Genomic DNA, 22203 nt, shown 5'->3' on the forward strand with positions numbered 1-22203 from the left:
TTTGACTCTCTCTAACACACACATATATGCACGGACACACACTGAAATACACTTGATAAACAGAAACAATGTAGCAGAGTGACTTTTTTTTTTTGGTCTTTCCTAATTGATTCACAGGTTTAACTTTTCCACACATCCCCATACTCCCACAGAAAGTAAATAAATGCTAAGCAAATAAAGATACAAATTCATTATTTGAAAATATTCTTTACAAACTTAGTGCAAATGACTGGATCTGTTGTAATAGAGAAGAGGTAAAACTCGACACAAAAAAAACATAAATGACTCCCACTGATATTCAGGGCACTTCCACCTTTCTTTCTTTATTTGGTGTTTAACGTCGTTTTCAACCACGAAGGTTATATCGCGACGGGGAAAGGGGGGAAGATGGGATAGAGCCACTTGTTAATTGTTTCTTGTTCACAAAAGCACTAGTAAAAAAATTGCTCCAGGGGCTTGCAACGTAGTACAATATATTACCTTACTGGGAGAATGCAAGTTTCCAGTACAAAGGACTTAACATTTCTTACATACTGTTTGACTAAAATCTTTACAAACATTGACTATATTCTATACAAGAAACACTTAACAAGGGTAAAAGGAAGAACAGAATCCGTTAGTCGCCTCTTACGACATGCTGGGGAGCATCGGGTAAATTCTTCCCCCTAACCCGGGGGGGGGGGGGGGGGGGGGGGGGGGGGTGGGCACTTCCATCCCAGTACATGTACCTTAAAACAAGTCTGAACGTAAATCCTTTGTGAATATTTGTATGCTGAATTATGATTCTCTGCATTGATTTAATTAAAACAAAAGCATGGTGAGGGAGAGATTTCAGATTTCAATGGCACAGTCCTTCTCGTGAAAACAGTTCAGCTCACCATCTCAGATCTGGTCAGACTTTCCCTTGGGATAAGAACATCCCTCAACGTTTACACATAACAATTGTCCACATCTGTGACAGTGAGACAAATTATTTACACAAGAAGATTTGTGCAATTAAAGACTGTCACCTAGTGAATTGGACAGCCTACTTCATGCCAAAACATGGGTTTTTTAAAAATGTTTAATTCTTTTTTTTTTAGAATTTTCTTTTTCTTACACAGATCAGTCTAAGACCATACAAATTAAGTGCATATGTTTATACATTGTAGTTAACAACCAAATCTCATAGCAGAAATGGTGACCCTCAAAACTTAAACACAAATTTCTTTATGGAATACATGTATGTGGAGTACGGAGAGCAGTTTTAGTGAGTTTTAAACATGTAAATAAAAAAAAATTCACAATCATACACATAGATAAATACCAGTTAGGATGTCGAAAAACAACATGCAAGTATACCAATAACAAAAAACTTCAAAAACACACACAAAAAACATCCCTCTTGTCTCTAATGGCAGGTTTTCGTGAGATTAAATTCATTGTGCCACAAAATGTAGAACTTTTCAGTTCTAATGCTATCTGCTCAAAACACTGTTGTTGTCTTACAGTTAGAAAAATTGCACAACAAAAATTCATAGTAAAACATATAATTTGGTTTTATCATCAAACCTTCTATGCCCTAGGGACCATTTCAGAAATAGTTCAGGACAATTTCAACTGCAAAAGGCTAGAGGACATATGTAGTAGTACACTGTAAATTGAGATACACCTGCAATGGTTTACTCAAATGTACTCAATATTTATGATAGTTAATTAAATGAATGTAAAAAGTGGAACATGCCTGACCCTTCAGTGTTCAAGTCCCTATTTTTCAGTCATATTTTTTATTTTTCAGTAAATCCGACGAAATCATTTGGCTTTTAGGAAATTGAAGCGGGAATCTTCCACTGCTATTAGAATGGAAAAAGTAGATTGCAGTAAAGGCAAAGGCGCACTGCAATGAGAATCTTTGTCTGTGCAGACTACCTGAACACAGTGCTTAAACTTAATTGGAATGATTGAACTTTCCAAACACTTGATTTTAGGCATTGCGTGTGATGTCATTATTCCAAATCTTAATCAATAACCAAACAGTTTACCTTCTAGACATGTTTTGGTCCGGTTAGCTCCCTTGAAAGATATGAACATATTCTTGGAATAAAGTTGAATAAAGTTCAACTTTGTTTTCACCCACAGTCATCTTGTTGTTTCGTTTCTTGGAATATAAAATTGCTCAAAATCAGTTCAGCTTATTCACTGACACCACAACATGAAATATGTATGAGATTAAAAAAATAAAAAAAATAAAAGAAAGTATGTGTTCATGAAAAATAATAAACCCTCATTCATCCACTTTTTTTAAACTTTTTTGTAATTGTTGCTAAGACGGGAGCTTGAATTTCAAATTTTGCAAATTTTTAGCAGTTGTTTAGTTTCTCCTGTCTTGTTTATGGAGATTGTGATGATCAAATCAGATTTCACCGTCATGCTGTTCAGGTACTTGCAGGCAGTTTTACAATGATTGGACTCGGCTTTGACTGGCTAGTTGATGAACATCACTTTGCAAGGGTAAGAATCTTGACTGCCTCCACACTAGAACGCTTAATAGAACGCAAGATAAAGCATGGATAACAAAGCTACAGAGTATGTGTAAACCATGCCCATGTCTAAGCAAGTTTAAATGAGCACAAAGTCAAAAGGAAGGTATGGACGAGTGTTCTTGGTATTACATTTTGGCTTATTTTCACCTACAGGGTTGGTAAATATGATTGAAATATTTCATATTGTATTTCATCATATTAATTGTGTTGCAGAGTTACATAGAAACTTGGTTCTGTACTGTAGCATTGAATTGGGATGGATCTGATGGTATCAGACCTCATTGTACTGAACCGCACAGTTGTGAGAAATGTTTGAATGATCTCATTTATGCTGGTTTGGTATGATGTACATCAGTTGCACTGCAATGCAGGAAAATGTAAAAAGATATTATTGAATGCAAGGTAGACTGTGTTCAGTTACAATACAATGTTCTTGTACAACAACATGAAAAAAACCACAAAGGCCCAGGGAAATGAGTTAAGGCAGTGAAACAGCGTGACCCCCCAAAAGTGCCAACCATTAAAATTTGAATAACTACTAAATTACTGCCGCGATTTACTTCAATATTCGGTGTACATTGGCTCGAGACATGGAATTATAAGTTCACACAATTTCAAGTTTGTACTTCAAATGTTCTGGCTTTTATTTATTGCTTTCGGAAGAAGAAACAAAATTCGGGAATTGACTCAAAAGTACGACATTTGGGACTGAGTGGTCGCCACACTAGCACGATTTAAGCACTCCAGATCTTTACCTGTTGGTTTTTCTGAAAGCCAATGCATACCAAAACCATCCCCAGACAATGAAGCTTGCAGTAACATTGTTTTTTCATTCTTTTAATTTTTTTTTATACTTAAAAAAGGATTTACAGCCTTATCTCCGATTAAATGACAATGTTACTCTCTTATAACGCCATAGTCCTCTTTATTTACTTTGACATCCACACACTATGTACCTGGTCCATCTATTTTTCCCACCTTAACCTTAGCCTTGCAAATGTTGGATGAAAACTATTAAACTGCCCAAGACAATGCCCCAACTACAATTAAGTTAACTTTGAAACGGAATGTGCATACTTATGAACTGAAAGGGAATGGCAAATAAACACATTTTTCCAATGCTAAGCACCATAGTATACCTATTTTTGCCATCATGTCAGGACTGATATCATATGATACAAAATGACAACAACATCCAATAATGAGTGGAAAGAATTATTGTAACCAGGGTGGAGAAGTGGACTGTAATTACAGGTATAATGTTATTTATGGACACAGATGGGTGCATAGTCTAGTGGTTCGGACATCAGCCTTCTGTGCGGAAGGTGTGTGATTCGAATCCCGACCATGCCTCGTGGGTTAAGGGTGGAGATTTTACCAATGTTACAGTCCAAAGTCAACTTATGTGCAGACCTGCTTGTGCCTTATCTCGCTTCAGGTGTACACAGAAGCACAATACCAGGTGCATGTATGCATAAAAAAGATCCTGTCATTCATGGCAGAGTTTGGTGGGTTATAGAAACAAGAAAACACCCGGCATGCATCCTCCTGAATTAGAGCATGACTGCCAAAACGGCGGGGAAAAAATGGCCATACGTGTAAAAGCCTGACTTATGCCTACGAAGCAGAAGAAGAATGCCTGGTCACAGCAGCGTAATCTTTGGTACAGTTAATTGTAGATGTGAGAAGAGTAGATGGTAACTGAGATATGCAAGAAAGAAATGTCACTACATGAAAAGCTACCAAAAAACCCAGGGTGTGAGATGAACACACTGCAAAACAGGAGCACAGTGGAACCCCTGTCTTAAGACATTAAATGGGCGGGGATGTAGCTCAGTTGGTAGCGCGCTGGATTTGTATCCAGTTGGCCGCTGTCAGCGTGAGTTCGTCCCCACGTTCGGCGAGAGATTTATTTCTCAGAGTCAACTTTGTGTGCAGACTCTCCTCGGTGTCCGAACACCCCCGTGTGTACACGCAACCACAAGACCAAGTGCGCACGAAAAAGATCCTGTAATCCATGTCAGAGTTCGGTGGGTTATAGAAACACGAAAATACCCAGCATGCTTCCTCCGAAAACGGCGTATGGCTGCCTAAATGGCGGGGTAAAAAACGGTCATACACGTAAAATTCCACTCGTGCAAAAAAAAACCACAAGTGTACGTGGGAGTTTCAGCCCACGAACGCAGAAGAAGAAGAAGAAGACATAAAATAATCTGCGAGGGAGTCTTAAGACGAATGTACAGTTACAGAGGATATATGAAGAGAATTCAACTCTGAAAAAGGGCAGTCTCATAAGGGAGGAAGGAAGTCTTGAAATGGGGGTTCTACTGTACAATGAGGCATGTCAATCTACACCATGACATATTACTTGACACGACAGCATGACAAACATGCACAGTCCAGTGCAAAAATCTAGGCAACCCGTAAAAAGTCTCATGGGACAGAAAACGTTAGCCAAGGCAGTTACAATGCATATACACTGTGTGTATGTAGAATGTACACAAACCAACACAATTCATTACCTACAAAATGTCAGGTGCTCTTGCCCTGCTATTTACACCATTACAATGCTAACACGCAGAGAATCACCCAACACATACTGCACTTCCTCTTATGATTTTTTTAATACGATTGACCTTTCTATATGTGTCAATTTAAAACAAAACAAAAAAACAGATAGTAAAATTTTCTGAACAAAAATATCACAACCAATATAGAAAAGTAGTGCCAAGTTACCACTTGGTGTAATGTAAAATCAATGATGGTAATACCTTAAACATTGATTGTAACATTCTACCTGAAAGAAAATCAATCCATAAGCTTTGCTTTTGGGCCAACAGTACTAGTGAAACCACAACTTTTCACCTTCATCTTGCCAACATTGTAACATAACACAGCATTCAGACTGACATGCAGGTCATTCTCACACATATTAGTACATCATGTATGAGTTATTTCTAATATGCTGACTGTAAGCAAATGATAAAAGACATGTCAAGAAAATGTATACATGTATACATGTATCATTTTGAGACATGTCTGTTATAATTTTCTAATAGTCAGCATATTAGAAATAATAATAATAATAATAATAATAAAAAATGAGCATTTATACAGCGCAACATCATAACTTTACAATTATGCTCTTTGCGCTTGACACATTTAAAATTAAAACACAGTTATACAAGCATTTACATCTACATTCATAGTCAGCAACGCTTAATTAAAAGCATACACCATCAAACATACATTACAAAAGATTCTTCCACTAACTAAGTAATAAAAACATGAATAAAATAGGTAGTGAAAACAAGGAAATACCAGTTTTATAACTGTCTATTTTTGACCAAAAGAAATTTCGAAGGGATCCCGCAAATTACACAGACCAGCCTCAATGGGGACTGGATCGCTCCTATCTGGTTATGCCTGTCAGTCAAAGCATTCTCGGGACCTGGGTCAGTCAATCACTCACCAGAAGTGATGAATATCAGCAGGTGAAATGCGCTCACAGATTTAGAATCGATGGCAGAAAAGAAATGATGTAAAGATATATTTGACGTACATTGAGTAACTTGATTCTTCAGAAATTTGACAATGACATTTTCAAGTGAGTGTGTCCCAGTAGTTGGTGCCTTGCTGTTCTGTTCGCACCCTCAGACAAATCTGGCTTTTCAGTATATTTTTAGATAAAAAGTCTATTATCTGACAACACTTGAAGTGTCATTCTTTGGAATAATTCACGTTGATATTGTTAATTCAAATTTTTACTTTGTCTTGTTTATTCTTAGCGTGATAAAAAAAATAGCCTGACTGCTATAACTGTCTTACTTTCTTTATTTGGTGTTTAACGTCGTTTTCAACCACGAAGGTTATATCGCGACGGGGAAAGGGGGGAGATGGGATAGAGCCACTTGTCAATTGTTTCTTGTTCACAAAAGCACTAATCAAAAATTTGCTCCAGGGGCTTGCAACGTAGTACAATATATTACCTTACTGGGAGAATGCAAGTTTCCAGTACAAAGGACTTAACATTTCTTACATACTGCTTGACTAAAATCTTTTCAAAAATTGACTATATTCTATACAAGAAACACTTAACAAGGGTAAAAGGAGAAACAGAATCCGTTAGTCGCCTCTTACGACATGCTGGGGAGCATCGGGTAAATTCTTCCCCCTAACCCGCGCGGGGGGGGGGGGGCGGGGGGGGGGGGGGGGGGGGGACTGCTATAACATTTAGTGGGTCACCTAGAATCAGTCCTGATTGGTCAAATAGCCATATGGTGCACTGAAATGGTAATAACATGAAACGTGACAAGGTTCATCTTGTCAAAAAGCATCAGGTCTGATACCAATCATACCTTACAACTTGTCTGCTAGAAATCCTATGAGGATCATAACGGTTTTTAATCTAAATAATTGGTAACTCAGGAATACAACTAAAATTATGATTAATAAATAGCATATCTTCTTCTTATTCTTCAGCATTCGACGGTTGTGTCTCTCATAGCCTGCTGATGTTATGAACTGGCAAGTTCGGCACAGGTCTTCCACAATTCTCCACAGTTTTGCATCTGGAGTTGTGCTCTCTAGCCAGGCCTGGTCATGCAGGGGGCAAGGAGAGGGCACGCTTGTTAAACAGAAGATGGCTGTCTGCTCTGCTCAAGCGAGATGGAGGATGGGGTCTTGGGTGGGCTGGAACCCTTCTGTCTTCTCTTTTAAAGGCATATGTACGCGCTCCCGTGTTTACAAAGTGTAGTTTGCCCACAATCGATGTCAAACGCACCATAAGACCATATAATGACGATATGTCACCATGCGCGGACCATAATACATGCATTACAGCTTGTTCTAGCCTCTGAAAAAGTGAGAATGTCAACAAAGCCGCGGTGTTAGCTCCCTTGCATCAACGTTACATGTGTTGCCAAATCTATAAATAGGACGATCCAGATCAAAATGAAAATTAACATATCTCAACATTGAAGGGGTCCTAGACCACAATATTTTGCAGGGAACTTAATTTAGCATGTCTCCAGCTGTTGGTAAAGCAATTAGCGTGTATAGTCATCGAGTACATATGCCTTTAAGGTTGGTTCCTGTGTAGACCGACTTTAGAATTTTGGAGTTGGATCCCCAAGTGGTTCCTGACAGTTTTTCTCATGATGCCAAGTCTTCTGGTTGCTTGTCCCTCTGTCTCCTCGGTATTAAGTTTCCAGGTAAGGTGGGAGTCCAACTTGACACCAAGGAAAGTGGGCGTCTCAAACTGTGGAAGAATAGTCTCTCCGATCTTTATCTGGATCTTCTCCTTGCATGTTGAGAAGGAGACGACTGTGGAAACAGACTTCACACGGTTGAGCTCTAGCCCCCAATCTTCGGTCCACTGTTTGATCTTCTTTGCTCCCTACTGGATTCTATAGGCTGCTGAGGCGGTGAGCTCTGCAGAGCTCAATGGCCAGATCATCAGCATGGAGGGTGTTTGAAACATGAATGGGAATGCTGCTTGTGATGTCATTTATGTAGATGAGGAAGAATGTGTGTGAGATCACGGCACCTTGTGGCACTCCCTCTCTTATCTTGACGCTCACACCTGCTTGCCCATCCAGAATCACTCTTGCTGATAAATAGCATATTGAACAGCTAGATGATTCAGAACTTGACCAAATCAACATTATCTGAATGGCACTGTGCACATGACCACCTATACAAATGTTAGTTATCATTTTTCAGACGTGTGTTTTCTCTCTGTTTTTAGCATGTTCAAAGAAAAACTGGTTAAAAAACAAAGAAACAAACATGAGTCAAAGCACATCTTTTATAATCCTTGCACTACACAGTATGTTGGCAACCTGTCTTCCCTATATTCCAATTAGGTGACCTATTAGAAAACTCACAACTGACAAGTTTCCGTAAGAATGACCCATGTAAAAGTAAACATTCAACTCATAATCACATGAAAAGTTCATAGGAGTTCAAGGAATGCATATAAGATCAGCAACATTGGCAAGCAAATCATGGGCTTTATGAAACACTGCAACAGACATTCTGACACTTGATTTGAAAATCCGCTGCAGAACATATCAGGATGAGCCGCACAGTGGGTGATCACATGCATGTCAAACAGACACCTATTTTTTTCATTTTGATGAGACTGGCCTTATTGAGAAGATAGGCAACACAAACATTTTCTGAGAATTCTGATAAAGAGATTACCTCCAGAAAGATGAAACAAATGAAATGTATTTATTACATTTCTTTCTTTCTTTATTTGGTGGTTAACGTCGTTTTCAACCACGAAGGTTATATCGCGACGGGGAAAGGGGGGAGATGGGATAGAGCCACTTGTTAATTGTTTCTTGTTCACAAAAGCACTAATCAAAAATTTGCTCCAAGGGCTTGCAACGTAGTACAATATATTACCTTACTGGGAGAATGCAAGTTTCCAGTACAAAGGACTTAACATTTCTTACATACTGCTTGACTAAAATCTTTACAAAAATTGACTATATTCTATACAAGAAACACTTAACAAGGGTAAAAGGAGAAACAGAATCCGTTAGTCGCCTCTTACGACATGCTGGGGAGCATCGGGTAAATTCTTCCCCCAAACCCGCGGGGGGTATTTTTTCCATTGAAGCAGGCTGATTAATGGATAGAAAGTGTTATGTTCATGATACATGTAGTGTACATATTCTGTCTCGTCACATGATAACCAAAATATATTTTCATGTATGTATTTGGAAAAGAATAAAATAAATATCAAGCAAAAAATGTCACTACAAACACTAGAAAAGCTTAGATAAAAAGACAAGTCACATAGCAACCAGAGTTCTGTCTTTCAGTTGACATATTCTGCGTCCTTGCATTTTTTCCCTTTATCTTTTAACCATAAGACTTAAGCACCAACACATATATGCATAAGAAAGTGACAATTTTGTTTATGAAACACATAATGAAAGGAAGAAGAAATCATTTCCTTTAAGTACAAATATGTGAAATAAAGGTCATGTTCAACGCTAAGATAACAGTTTGCATATCAAGATGTTATATGAGGGATACATCCTCATGCAGAAATACCTGAATAATGTTCACTATTGCTGCTACATATGTGCCAAGCTCTACTGAATTAAACTCTTGGTTAATTACAGCTACATAAGCATACATATATATTCTTCATGTTCATACAACTTTGAGGGCAGCTGATTACATACAGCAAACTCAAATAACTGTGTTAATGACCAGCCTTCAATCAAACAAACAAAAAGGTAGAACACAATGTATCAGCCTTCAGACAGAAACGGTAAAGGAATCGACAAAAAGCAGAGTGACACAGCCATCATAGCATTTTTCACTGCAAATCCAAGAAACCATGTTGTTTTTTTACCACAAAGAAATAACTGGAAACATAGTGTATACATTTTACATCACAACTTTTCTTGAAGTCACTCAGCTTCAATAACTAGAAACTTTTTTGGGGGGTATTGGTCAGTAAAAGCATACAATTGCATGTGTAAAACAAGGACTAAAGTATATATTGACTGAGACAGAATGACAAACATTCTCTACTTTCAACTAAATTGTCTTCTTATTGTACAGGCCCACATTATTAACAAACCTAAAGAGGTTTCATCATTTCTAAGTAACATCATCAGCATGAATCCATATTCCATCACATCAAAAATGCTTCATCACATTAACTTATACCAATAGCCATGCACATACCCAGACTACCAAATACCCAGATATACAAGTGCATGCTCACACCCACACATACACACACATGCAAGAAAGCTTTTCATAACAATTTCATGCATGAATACAAAAAAATGCAGAGGAACTAAGTGTACCGTACTTTCCGGGTCATAAGGCGCGACTTTTTTCCTGGAGTTCGACCCCTGCGTCTTGTATAACCAAGCGCCTAATCCGTGTATGAAATACGAAAAAAATCAAAGAGACCGCTTGAGTACCAGTCAAACAACTTGTGATAATGCATGTTTCAGCTACTAGGTACTGCCCTGCCTTTGATCTGGCCGCACACACAGATTTCCACTCTGTTAAACTCGGTCACTGACCGGTCACTGACCCCGGTGCAGGAAGTGTTTCCTCTCTCAGATATGACAGGGGAACCACCTCTCATGGCAAAAACTGGGTCATTGACCCCTGGGAAGAAGGTCGTGTCTATAAACAAGGCCACCCAGCTATCACAATGCCTTTGATCTGGCCGCACACACAGAGCACACATATTTTCACTCAGTTAAAGTCGGTCACTGACCGGTCACTGACCCCGGTGCAGGAAGTGTTTCCTCTCTCAGATATGACAGGGGAACCACCTCTCATGGCAAAAACTGGGTCATTTTGGTGGGCCCTATCGGCCCCCTGCGTCCAATGGGTGACTGGATTACAATTGTTTTTAAAAAGAAGGGGGTGCATCTTGTATAACGAAGCGCCTTGTCACCCGGAAAGTACGGTACATAAACTGCTAAGGCTGTTTCTTGCTCTTGCAGAGTACAACTCAGAAAAATCACTACAGAAACAAATACATAACGAAAGCCATCATCTTTTACCTATGTACTGATGGCACTGACCAGAAAGTCTTCATACATAATTCATGGCAGATTGCACACAGAAGTACAGTACAGCAGCGTAAAGTCTGAACACAGCATGCTCAACAAAAGGGAAAAACAGAAAGCTCCGTTTCTCAGATTCGACATATAAACAAAGCACATGATTAGAAAAAAGTACCATTACTGAAAGGTAGTATGTGTCTACATCAGGAACACAGTCAACTAAAAAAGGATGAAAAAAAAATCAGAAATTCAACTTTTCTTATCTTCATTATCTAATTGACTAAAGAGCAAAAACACTCCCAACTCGATGGTACCTTATTCTGGAAAATATGTCAATGATTTTTCCAAGGATTTTAATTTTTTTATTTAAAAAAAGCTCAACTTATCGAAGAAAAGATGTCAAAAATCAAAGCTGCATTGTGTAACAAAAATATATCACATAATCTGTCTGCCCAGAATGTGCTGGACAAACAACATAAAGCCTGAAAGACTCTCTTGCAATAAATACAAAAGAAACTGTCAAAACCAAGCAAAATAGTGCTGAAAATAAGTGAATAGAAAAGGGGAACAAATTTCACACCAAATCGCAAACCATCACCATACACATTGCCCAAACTTTCACACACTTTCATCCTAGTTTCAGCAATGAGATGTTGTATTGTCCAAAATAAAACAACAACACACTCTCTTTCACATTTTGTTGACAGAACACTGGATCCCGTCTGACTTGGTGCAACACTGCTTCAGTCCTGCCCTGAATAGTCTGCAGTGTCAAAACAGAGATTTCAAATTCAGCCCGTTAACACGTAAAGTTGAAATCTTGCCTCAAACACAGCTAAGATGTTTTCAATTCAGTTGTTAACACATCGAGTCAAAGTCTTTCCTCAAACACTGCTAGGCACTCAGAACAGTGATATAACCTTATTGCTTTCTGGCGTGTCTGCCATCTCGTCTCCTTCCCGCAGCCCTTCACTAACTGGCCCTTTGCCGATCATTTCTAGCATGGCCTTGGCTGCTGGGTCCTTGTCCAACACACTCTTCTGGGCCACTCGCTCCTGGAAAAGCAGCACACACAACCATGTTTACACAATTTACAAAGAAACAATTGTGACCATCGAAAAATGAGGAAACTGCACAAAAGTCGACCTACGTCCATTTTCTCTGGAAACAAGACCCCACATCTTTTTAACTTGTAACACCAAAATAATCATGCAAAACTATACATCAGTTAGTGACAATTCATTTTTCTGACATTTCACAGTCTTCAGTTCTGAGCAAATGAATGCACTTTAGTGAGGGAAGCAACTTACAATCCCCCCACAAGTCTGAGTACATCCTGGGTTCCTGATCAACAACAGGGGGGTCAACCAATCATGAAATCTGGGAATCTCTCATCCGAGAGGTGATAACCTGACTTGGGACTCAGGGTTCAGGGAGAAAAGACAATGGGTCACTTGACTTACTCCATCAAATTCTGATGTGACATAAACGAAGGCGCATTATGCCAAGTAGGCTAGGAAGTGTGTGTGTGTGTGTGTGTGTGTGTGTGTGTGTGTGTGTGTGTGTGTGTGTGTGTGTGTGTGTGGGTGCATGCGTGCATGTGTGTGGTGTGTGCTCAGTTTGGTGCATGCTTTTGTTATTTTCAAACTAAATTTAAAAGAAGTATACTGGGCATAGAATGGCACAGTAGTAAGTGATCTCTGTATGTCCTTTGAACCGCTGAATAGAATTCTCATTGGTGATTTTATGTGGCAATGGAACATTGATCGTTGGTAAATCGAACCCTGGGGAATGCATAAAAGACTGGCAGCATTACAAATACATAGACAAATGTACACACAGATCGAGAGGCAAAATGACAACAACACACACTGTACCTCTTCCTCTGTATCATAATCATCATCCTTTTTCTTCTGAGGCCCCACTAGCCACACTTCCAAAATGTCCACTTGAAACTCTGCTGACTTGGACAGCTGAGGACTTCCAAAAGTTGTACATCGAGGTTCAGCTTTACTGTGGCCATGGTTGAAAGTGTGTTCTACCCACAAGCCAAAGTAGTTCAGCTGACCACCCATACCCTGAAAAACAAATGTAACATCTTTCTTAGGAACTTCAGTGCTTTGTGAGTTCATATGCAATGGAATAGTACTTACCAAGCCAGTTTCCACTTCAGAAGTCATGCTATCCACTAGCTGACAGCTATTGATTCAATGAAGCAATTTCATGTTATCTTGAGCAAAACAAAAGCTCAATCTGCCTGATCATTGGTAGCAAAATACACCTCAGTCACACCCATTGGTAGACATGACAGCATCACATGATACAATTAAGCACCTTGTTTGCTTCAGCAAGCGAGTTCTGGTTCATGAAACTTTGGGGGACAAAGTTCATTCAAACTGGTGCGAGTGTGACAGGTTGATGCAGTAGTGCCCGTTGTCACAGCAGTTGCTCTGTAAGAGTAGTCTGCCGGCCTTGAGCACTGAGCTATTCATAGCTCCACCGTTCAAAGACGGCGGGTTAAATATATTTAGCTTTTAGAGAGCCCTTTATGATAAAGCCTTCCCCCGAATGCGGCATATCGCTGCCTAAATAGCGGGGTAAAAACCGTCATACACGTAAAAACCCACTCATGCAAAAACATGACTGAACATGGGAGTTTCAACTCTTGAACGAAGAAGAAGAAGAAGATAAAGCCTGACAGCTGTTGTCTCCTGATATGCCCTCACAAACTTTTGAGTTCAGCAAGCAAATTTTGATAGGGCTAGTAAATTAGTGCAAACTCACTCCAGTTTGACTGGCTTTGTCTCCAAAGGTGATTATGTGCACTTGATTTTACCAAGCAACTCACAGAAACATCTTCCAGAAAACAACTGAGGGTAGACCAATAGGCCACTTCAAATTTGAAGTAAATAAGCAAAAGAAGAAAAACAATGTTACCAGTCCGTTTGGTAGAGTCTGCATATTCATGTTGAGGTACATGAAATTGGCATTGTAACCTGTCGCTAAGTACACACCAAAGTTGGGGTTGAGGCGAAACAACCAACACCGCTCATCACCTGAAAGGAAGATTATCACTCATCATCCAAAAATGTTTTTAGTTACAATAAACAATCTGATTATGCATGTCTTGCAAGATTTACCAACTGTGTTTATCAATGTAACTACTTGCAATTAAGAATGTACAAATACTTACAATACTAATTGATGGTGATACTGATTTCTTTAATCAAATCGTCTTACCCCTGTAATGTTCTTTCTAATCCATAACCCCCTCTCCTGAATATGTACATGTATTTCAGGATTTTTCAAATGTGCTGGGATATGCAGCTTTCTTCAACTTTGAACATACAAAAACTTAAAAATGCCAATTAACGATTTAACCGCAACAGCTGCCCATTTCAAATTCAATTTAGAAGACTTTTATTTATCAAAAAGACGTTCTTCCAATCCCCACCCTCTTTATCTAAACCTATTTAGCGCTACATTTTGAATAGTCTTTAATTTTAAACAAAAAAAAAGAGGCACTTTTCTACACTACAAACCATAGAATTTGGGATTGATGTTCCAAGGGTGACTGGCAAAGCCTCCAAAGATGCTTCCCTCCCGGTCCTGCAGTACCAGGAGCGTGGGACCCCGCCCCTCCAAGATCTTAGCCAACTGTGAAAAGCTGTCGCCGTGGAGGGCGTTGCTGAACAAGAGTCGCCACTCCCCCTGCAACTCTGAGCGCAGGTTGGCGTTGAGGAAGAGCACCGAGGGCAGGTCCAGGATGGTCTTCACTTTGGACCAGTTGGTGTCGCACACCTGTGGTATCCGTGGGTGGAGGAACACCACGTCTGCTGGGTCCTGGTCCTGAACAAACAATAATACAGTGGAACCTCTGTTTCAAGACACCATGTCTGCTGGGTCCTGGTCCTGAACAAACAATAATACAGTGGAACCTCTGTTTCAAGACACCACGTCTGCTGGGTCCTGGTCCTGAACAAACAATAATACAGTGGAACCTCTGTTTCAAGACACCACGTCTGCTGGGTCCTGGTCCTGAACAAACAATAATACAGTGGAACCTCTGTTTTAACACTTTGTACCCCACCTATGTTGACCAAGTTTTTTTTTGCCGAGACCAGCTGTGCTGCAGCAGGTCCCTCAGAATTATGGTAACTGTGTAGTAACTGTGTATCAACACGCTGAAAGCGACTGTGTGTACGGATATATCCGTACCAGGTCAGATAGAGCCATATGAGTGGGTACGGATATATCCTTACCTGGGAGACAATGAGTTAATGACTCACTCATTTTCTCAAACAATCTCCTCAGAGTGTCACTATAGATTTACCTCCATTTTAAGACTGCCTTTCTTTGAAGACCTACCTTTTTAAGATTTGACAAGGCCTTAAAATAGAGGTATAACGGTAGTTTGATGTGTATCATTACAGTGGAGCAAGGAAAGCGACAACAGCAGAACTTTCCTTGTTGCAATTCATTTCCCTTTATTTTATTTAAATTGTATGAACAACGGCTTCCTAACAACTCCTTTAAAAAACACATGTTTATTGACATAGAAATTACAGTGGTAACAATTTGAAAAATGAGAGAAAGACAAAGAGACGTAAACAGACACAGAAATAATGAAAGAGAACAAGAGTAAATAGAGCTAGTAGCAATCACCTTTCAGTGAAAAAAATGTTATGGTTAAGAAGTAAATCAAAGAAACTTCACGGGGCGGGGATGTAGCTCAGTCGGTAGCGCGCTGGATTTGTATCCAGTTGGCCGCTGTCAGCGTGAGTTCGTCTCCACGTTCGGCGAGAGATTTATTTCTCAGAGTCAACTTTGTGTGCAGACTCTCCTCGGTGTCCGAACACCCCCGTGTGTACACGCAAGCACAAGACCAAGTGAGCACGAAAAAGATCCTGTAATCCATGTCAGAGTTCGGTGGGTTATAGAAACACGGAAATACCCAGCATGCTTCCTCCGAAAGCGGCGTATGGCTGCCTAAATGGCGGGGTAAAAATGGTCATACACGTAAAAGCCATGGGAGTTTCAGCCCATGAACGAACAAACAAAAGAAACTTCACAATGCATCTGCTTTCTGTATGCATCTGCTATACATGTACTGATCCTACAGTGGCAGCATTTTACTCCACCTGAACATCCACACACACACTGCGACACGAAATTAAATATTTCAACAATATTTCACAGACTTACATAAAGACGGAAGCATGCATGAAAGACTTCATGGAAGATCTGCTGGAAGAGAGTACTTTTTACGATCCAATTCTCAAGGTCAGGTGTGGAGTACATGATGTCCTTGGGAACCAGAGGCAAAGAGTATCCCCTGTCTTTTCCACTGCCTGTGGACACAACAAACACTTGTCAGTAAATCATACAGAAGAAATAGTAACAACCAGTGAGACATTTTTTTTGTAAAAGCTTGCTAACTATGACCAGCCCACAGAAAAGTAAGACACAATTCTCTCTCTCTCGTTGAGACCAATAGACATCCATGTCGACTTTCAACATAATTAGTTCACATGCAGGACCTGACGTGAGGCTGAGTGAGAGTTACACTGTCACCACTAGACAATGATAACAATTAAGTCATACAAATGTTGCAGTTTTTGATTCCTTGCATGAAGGACAATCAAACTTGGTATTTTTTCAAATGGATTAAGATGCCTGAGGCATGAATGAAAGCCCTAGGTGCACCTGGAAGTGAGAAGTTCAGTACATTTAAGCTACAGTCAAACCTGTCTATAAAGACAATTAGAAAAGAACTTATTTACAACGAAAGGTGTATCATTCCCAGGCTTGAACAATAAAACAAGTTTGCTTCATCGCCTCTGTCGTCTCCCGTCCACTCAATCACAGTTTTTGTTTAATTGCTATCTCATTCTGGAGGGGGGGTGGGGGCGGCTGTGGGTAGTGACTGTGAAGCACATAATGAGATCAGGTCAGACAATAAAATTGTCTTGGCCCATACTTGATCTCTTGTTCACCTGCACCTGTCAGCGGCTCTGAAAAGAGAGTGTTTATGCAGGTGTGCCGAAAAAGAGACGTCACTGGGAGATGTGGATACGGTAGGACTATAGAATAGGGTATGCTTTTTCGCAGTTTTCAAAGTTAAAAAAAAAAGAAGAAAAGACGTCGGGTGGTAGTCTGTGACAGGTTAATAATGATACCTTTACTTGGGACCGAATTTGAGTGGTTGCGGTCGTGTTAAACAGGTGGTCGCTATATAAAGGTGATTTATATAGTAAAAACCGCTGGGGATCCTTTGGGGTTGTATTTATCTGTTATGGGCAGGTGGTCGCCAGGGCAGGTTGGACTGTATTTATTTATTTTCACAACCTGAAGTAAATAGATCCTCTAGCATGTAGAGGGCAAGTCTTCTGTAAGCATCTTTGGCAGGAGCGAAGATCCAGCTCTGGTACTGCCTGCAGTGAGCCGCAACAATCTTTTCAAAACTTTGCACCAGACTGCTCACAAACTGAAACACATAAGTCAAAAAAGAATAAACAAAATGCTCAGCAACAATACAGTGGAGCCTGTGATTAAGGGACACTTTTGTGCTCAATCAATCAATGAGTCTTATATCGCGCATATTCCGTGGGTACAGTTCTAGGCGCTCTGCAGTGATGCCGTGTGAGATGAAATTTTATACGGCCAGTAGATTGCAGCCATTTCGGCGCATATTTACCTTTCACGGCCTATTATTCCAAGTCACACAGGTATAGGTAGACAATTATTAACTGTGCCTAAGCAATTTTGCCAGGAAAGACCCTTTTGTCAATCGTGGGATCTTTAACGTGCACACCCAATGTAGTGTACACGGGGGGAGGTTCGGACACCGAAGAGAGTCTGCACACAAAGTTGACTCTGTGCTGAGAGCCCCTACGTTGCAGGTGGCCTTTCATGAAAGGTATAGTTTAGTTATGAAAATAGACACAAGGACTACAGAAGGTGTCTTTTATAGGGAGTTGTCATCTCATTAAAGGGGCCTCACATCGTAGGTATCACTGCAGTGTTGTTCCCAGGCCTCGGTCATTTACGCATACTTTTTTGATCTGACGCATTGTTCTGACCCCAAGCCAGTCGAATGTCAGATAGTTGTGACACGCATGATGTCTTTTAACACCACATTTTGTTTGCGGCCAGGACATTTTGACCAATATATATTTTGAATCCAGGTCAACTGATCCATTGTCCTCTGTGTCTGGGAACAACACTGTCATTGTACAAGAATAAAACAAAAGGTCAAAATGAACTGAGATGAAGAAGTAACAAGAGAGGGTATATATCTATATACGGCTTGTGTGTGTCTGTCTGTCTGTCTGTGTGTTCACGATTCACGGCCAAAGTTCTCGATGGATCTGCTTCAAATTTGGTGGGCATATTCAGGTAGACCCCGGACACAATCGTGGAAAATTTTGAACACGTGCGTGCTCTCAGCGCGCAGCGCTGAACCGATTTTGGTTTTTCTGTACATCCATTCCCAGTAACTCTTCCTTATCTTCTCCAGTGTTTTGCGCGTTTATCTCCCTTCCTTCGTACGGTGCGTCGGCGAAGCCGGCGTACACCCGGTCCCCGGCGAAGCCGAGTATTCGGCCCTACTTCTTCCCGGCGAAGCGGGTATTCATCTAGTATATATATGTATATATACGACTTGTGTCTGTGTGTGTGTGTGTGTGTGTGTGTGTGTGTGTGTGTGTGTGTGTGTGTTCGCGATGCACGGCCAAAGTTCTCGATGGATCTGCTTCAAATTTGGTGGGCATATTCAGGTAGACCCCGGACACAACCTGGTCGATGAGAATTTTCAACACGTGCTCTCAGCGCGCAGCGCTGAACCGATTTTGGTTTTTCTGTTTATCTTCCCAGATCCATTCCCAGTAACTCTTCCTTCTCTTCTCCAGTGTTTTGCGTTTATCTCCCTTCCTTCGTGTGGCGTCAATCCATATTCCCGTTACTATTTTTAGAAAGTCACTGTCCACAACGCTCAATCCATATTCCCGTTACTATTTTTAGAAGTTTTCCTTCGTGTGGCGTCAATCGCGTACGGTGCGCCACTCACCCGGCGTACGGTGCGCCACTCACCCGGCAAAGCCGGGTATTCGGCTCTACTTCTTCCCGGCGAAGCGGGTATTCATCTAGTATATATATATATATATACACATGTATCACAATCATAGCAATTTTTTTGCTCTAAAGAGATAAATGACATTGACAGTGATAACAGTAACACCCCAGCTTTTGACAACTGACTTTAGCCAACAGTTACTTTAGCCATTGTTCCCATCCTCTCTCCTGACCTAAGTGAAAGAATACTTTTTTTGTCTCCCAAAACATTGATGTTTGAAAAGCCAGTACAAGATGATCTACACAGGGCACAGCTATGTTCTGCATTGGGAACTTGAAAAGTATTCTCATTGCAAAACTGGCAATGCAAGAAGCTAGTATGACTACCAATGAAGTAATGTAATAAGTTGGAATAACCAGCTATAGCAAATCTAAAAGTAGAACTATTCGTTTCCTTTTTTAAAGTACATGTACCAGTTTAGGGATCACACACCTTTCAGAGGTAATATTATTATTTCATAACATAGCCTATTTTAAATTTCATTTAAATTTAAAACAAGGCCACATATAGTTACTCAGGCATCCCCATCCCCTCTCTTTTTTCAGGGGTGGGTGGGGGGGGGGGGGGGGAGAGCGCTAGTCTAGAGATACACACCTTGACAAGATGCTCAGGAAGTACATCATCATGATCAGGGGAGACGAGACTGGTTAGTAACACAGCTTGCTCGTGAACTCCGCCTTTCAATATGGCTGCCAGGTGCTGGGCAAAATGGTGATGATCCACCTCCCCTTCATGGCTTCTTTTCCCATAGTTGTGAAGGTGCTTGGCACCATGCAGCAGTTCATAGAGACGTTCACATATCTCTGGATCCAGTACACCATGTGTAAAATGCTGCAAATCAAAAGACAATATAGGATACTTAAAAACGACTGATTTTTCTCACATGCAGGAACACAATGGCACATGCCCTGACACTTCCATGGGTGAAACTGATCAGAAATGAAAATAAGGAAAATGAGGCCGGGGTCCAGGGGCCGCTCAGGCCCTGGTGGGGTGCAGGGGCAACGCCCTGCTAGGGGGCCCAGGGGGGCAAAGGCCCCCGGAAGAAAACAAAAAATCAGGCTTTTAAGGGTAAAAGTAGGCCTCTCCTGGTATCTCAAACACACAAATTTGCACATTAAACAATGGTAACAAATGCCAAGCTGTAGCCCGATAATTCGCGCGCTTAGTGAAACAAAGACTCGGCGATGTCCGGTCACTGTGTTAGGGGAAATACGGATCGGATCGCCGGAATTTTTAATTTTTTTAAAGATTTTTAAAATAAGGAATTCCTTATTTGACCAATTTCATTTGGCGGATTTCCGCCCTGAGGCGGAAAAGTTTCACCCATGCACTTCTTTTTCTTGTTCTATTTATTGAGGCAATCCCTATACAGGGTAACTGTCCTTACCGGTAGGTGCGCCTAGTGTCAGTAAAGTGAAAGAAAAAGTGGATAGTACAGTCAAACCTGTCAAAGACCACCCAAGGGACCTACATTGGTCCTAATAGACAAGTGGTCGTTATGGAAAGGGTCTCCATTTGGCAAACATCCCACTGCCCAGACACACTAGCACGTAGGTCACACGTTACACACACACAAACCTCCCACTGCACAGAAACAATCTTGCACGTGTCACACTTCATACACACACACACAGACACTCACACACACGGGACTGCAGACAAAAATGTGCAAATACACACACAGAGACAAACACAGAGACACACACGAACACACACAAGATCAGCAGAGCAAAAACGTCTCTTCTTATGTGCGGCAGATATACTTTGTGTTTGTTTTTGCTACCGCCGCGTTTTTTTTTAAATCTTTTTTTCTCATCCTTAAACTTAAAGGGGGGGGGGGGGGGGAGTTAATTATTGTGAAGCACTAAATGAGATCAGGTCAGACAATAAAACTGCCTTAGCCAATACTTGACCTCATGTTCACCTGTGCCTGTCAGTGCCAGCGGCTCTGAAAAAAGAGTGGTTATGCAGGTGTGCAAAAAAAAAATCACTGGGACTCAAGTAAGAGGGGCGGATACGGAGGGTAGACCTGCCCTGTAGTGTCTGATGTGTGATTGAGAATAGAATAAGGTAATGCTTTTTCGCAGTTAAGAAAGAAAGATGTCAGGTGGTCGTTCATGTCAGGTTGACAACTTTACTTGAGACCAAAATTGAGTGGTCGCAGTCACATTAGAGTTAGACAGATGGTCCCAATAGAAAGGTGCTTTGATAATAAAAAAAACACATCAAGGATCCTTTCGGGTGGCCGTTATGGGCAGGTGCATGCATGGTTTCTATGGACAGGTGGTCGCCAGGGAAGGTTCGACTTTATACATGTATATAAAATTGAAGAATTGGAGTACATGTACACACATGTGTATGCACATGTACACTACACTGACATCACAAACCAAACCTGTGGACTTTAAAGGCTAAGCTAATCGTATCTTGATATTATATTGCATACAACATTGAGCCTCACATTACAAAACACTGGTTTTTAATGTGTTGGAATAAATGAATAATGGTAAGAATTTGAACACTAAAAGTAAAACTGAAAGTGAGCGATACTCAAAGAGTCAACGCCACTTTGCCTGTAAATGAACGTCAATTTTAGTCCAAAATGTGTTGATCAGGAGCAAGGGGAGCTATGTGAAATAAGAACACAATGAATACAAAAACAAACCAAAACATGATTATCCATCTCCAAAACAGTGATTCAGCAATTATTATTACTCCACCACATAACTTGTAGAAAGATCTATCTACCGTACATGTGTGATTCTTATTACCCGAAATTGGTCTCTGTTGAACGTCTTCTTTCCGTGAGAAATCCTATGAAATAAAGTAGACACTCTCGGCTTTTCTTCTTCTGTAAAATGGACAGACGTGCGATTGTCGGATTCTTTGCTCTCGCTTCCACCCATGGCTATCAAATATCTTCCAACACCTTGTTTACATGTCTCACGCACTGGCCACTTCCTTGAATCTTCAAATGGATCGA

General features: G+C 40.5%; 1 protein-coding gene across 2 annotated transcripts; it reads right to left on the reverse strand.

Annotated features, from left to right (window-relative positions):
- Positions 1-66: 66 nt before the first annotated feature.
- LOC138965234 (MTOR-associated protein MEAK7-like) lies at positions 67-22170 on the reverse strand. Of its 2 annotated transcripts, XR_011455375.1 has the most exons (9): positions 21992-22170; positions 19812-20048; positions 17432-17570; positions 16289-16434; positions 14626-14932; positions 14021-14139; positions 12961-13161; positions 1592-12138; positions 67-1561 (listed from the first exon to the last, which is right to left on the reverse strand). XR_011455375.1 is itself a non-coding variant. In XM_070337364.1 (8 exons), exons 1-8 carry the CDS (start codon positions 22124-22126, stop codon positions 11986-11988), a joined length of 1437 nt encoding a protein of 478 aa, XP_070193465.1. In that variant the 5' UTR covers positions 22127-22170; the 3' UTR covers positions 67-11985. The 2 variants fall into 2 exon arrangements, 1 of the variants encoding a protein (XP_070193465.1); XM_070337364.1 differs by having other exon boundaries at positions 67-12138.
- Between the last annotated feature and the right edge of the window lie 33 nt (positions 22171-22203).

The sequence above is a fragment of the Littorina saxatilis genome, linkage group LG1 (genome assembly GCF_037325665.1).
Source record: "Littorina saxatilis isolate snail1 linkage group LG1, US_GU_Lsax_2.0, whole genome shotgun sequence".
Taxonomy (NCBI): Eukaryota; Metazoa; Mollusca; class Gastropoda; order Littorinimorpha; family Littorinidae; genus Littorina; species Littorina saxatilis.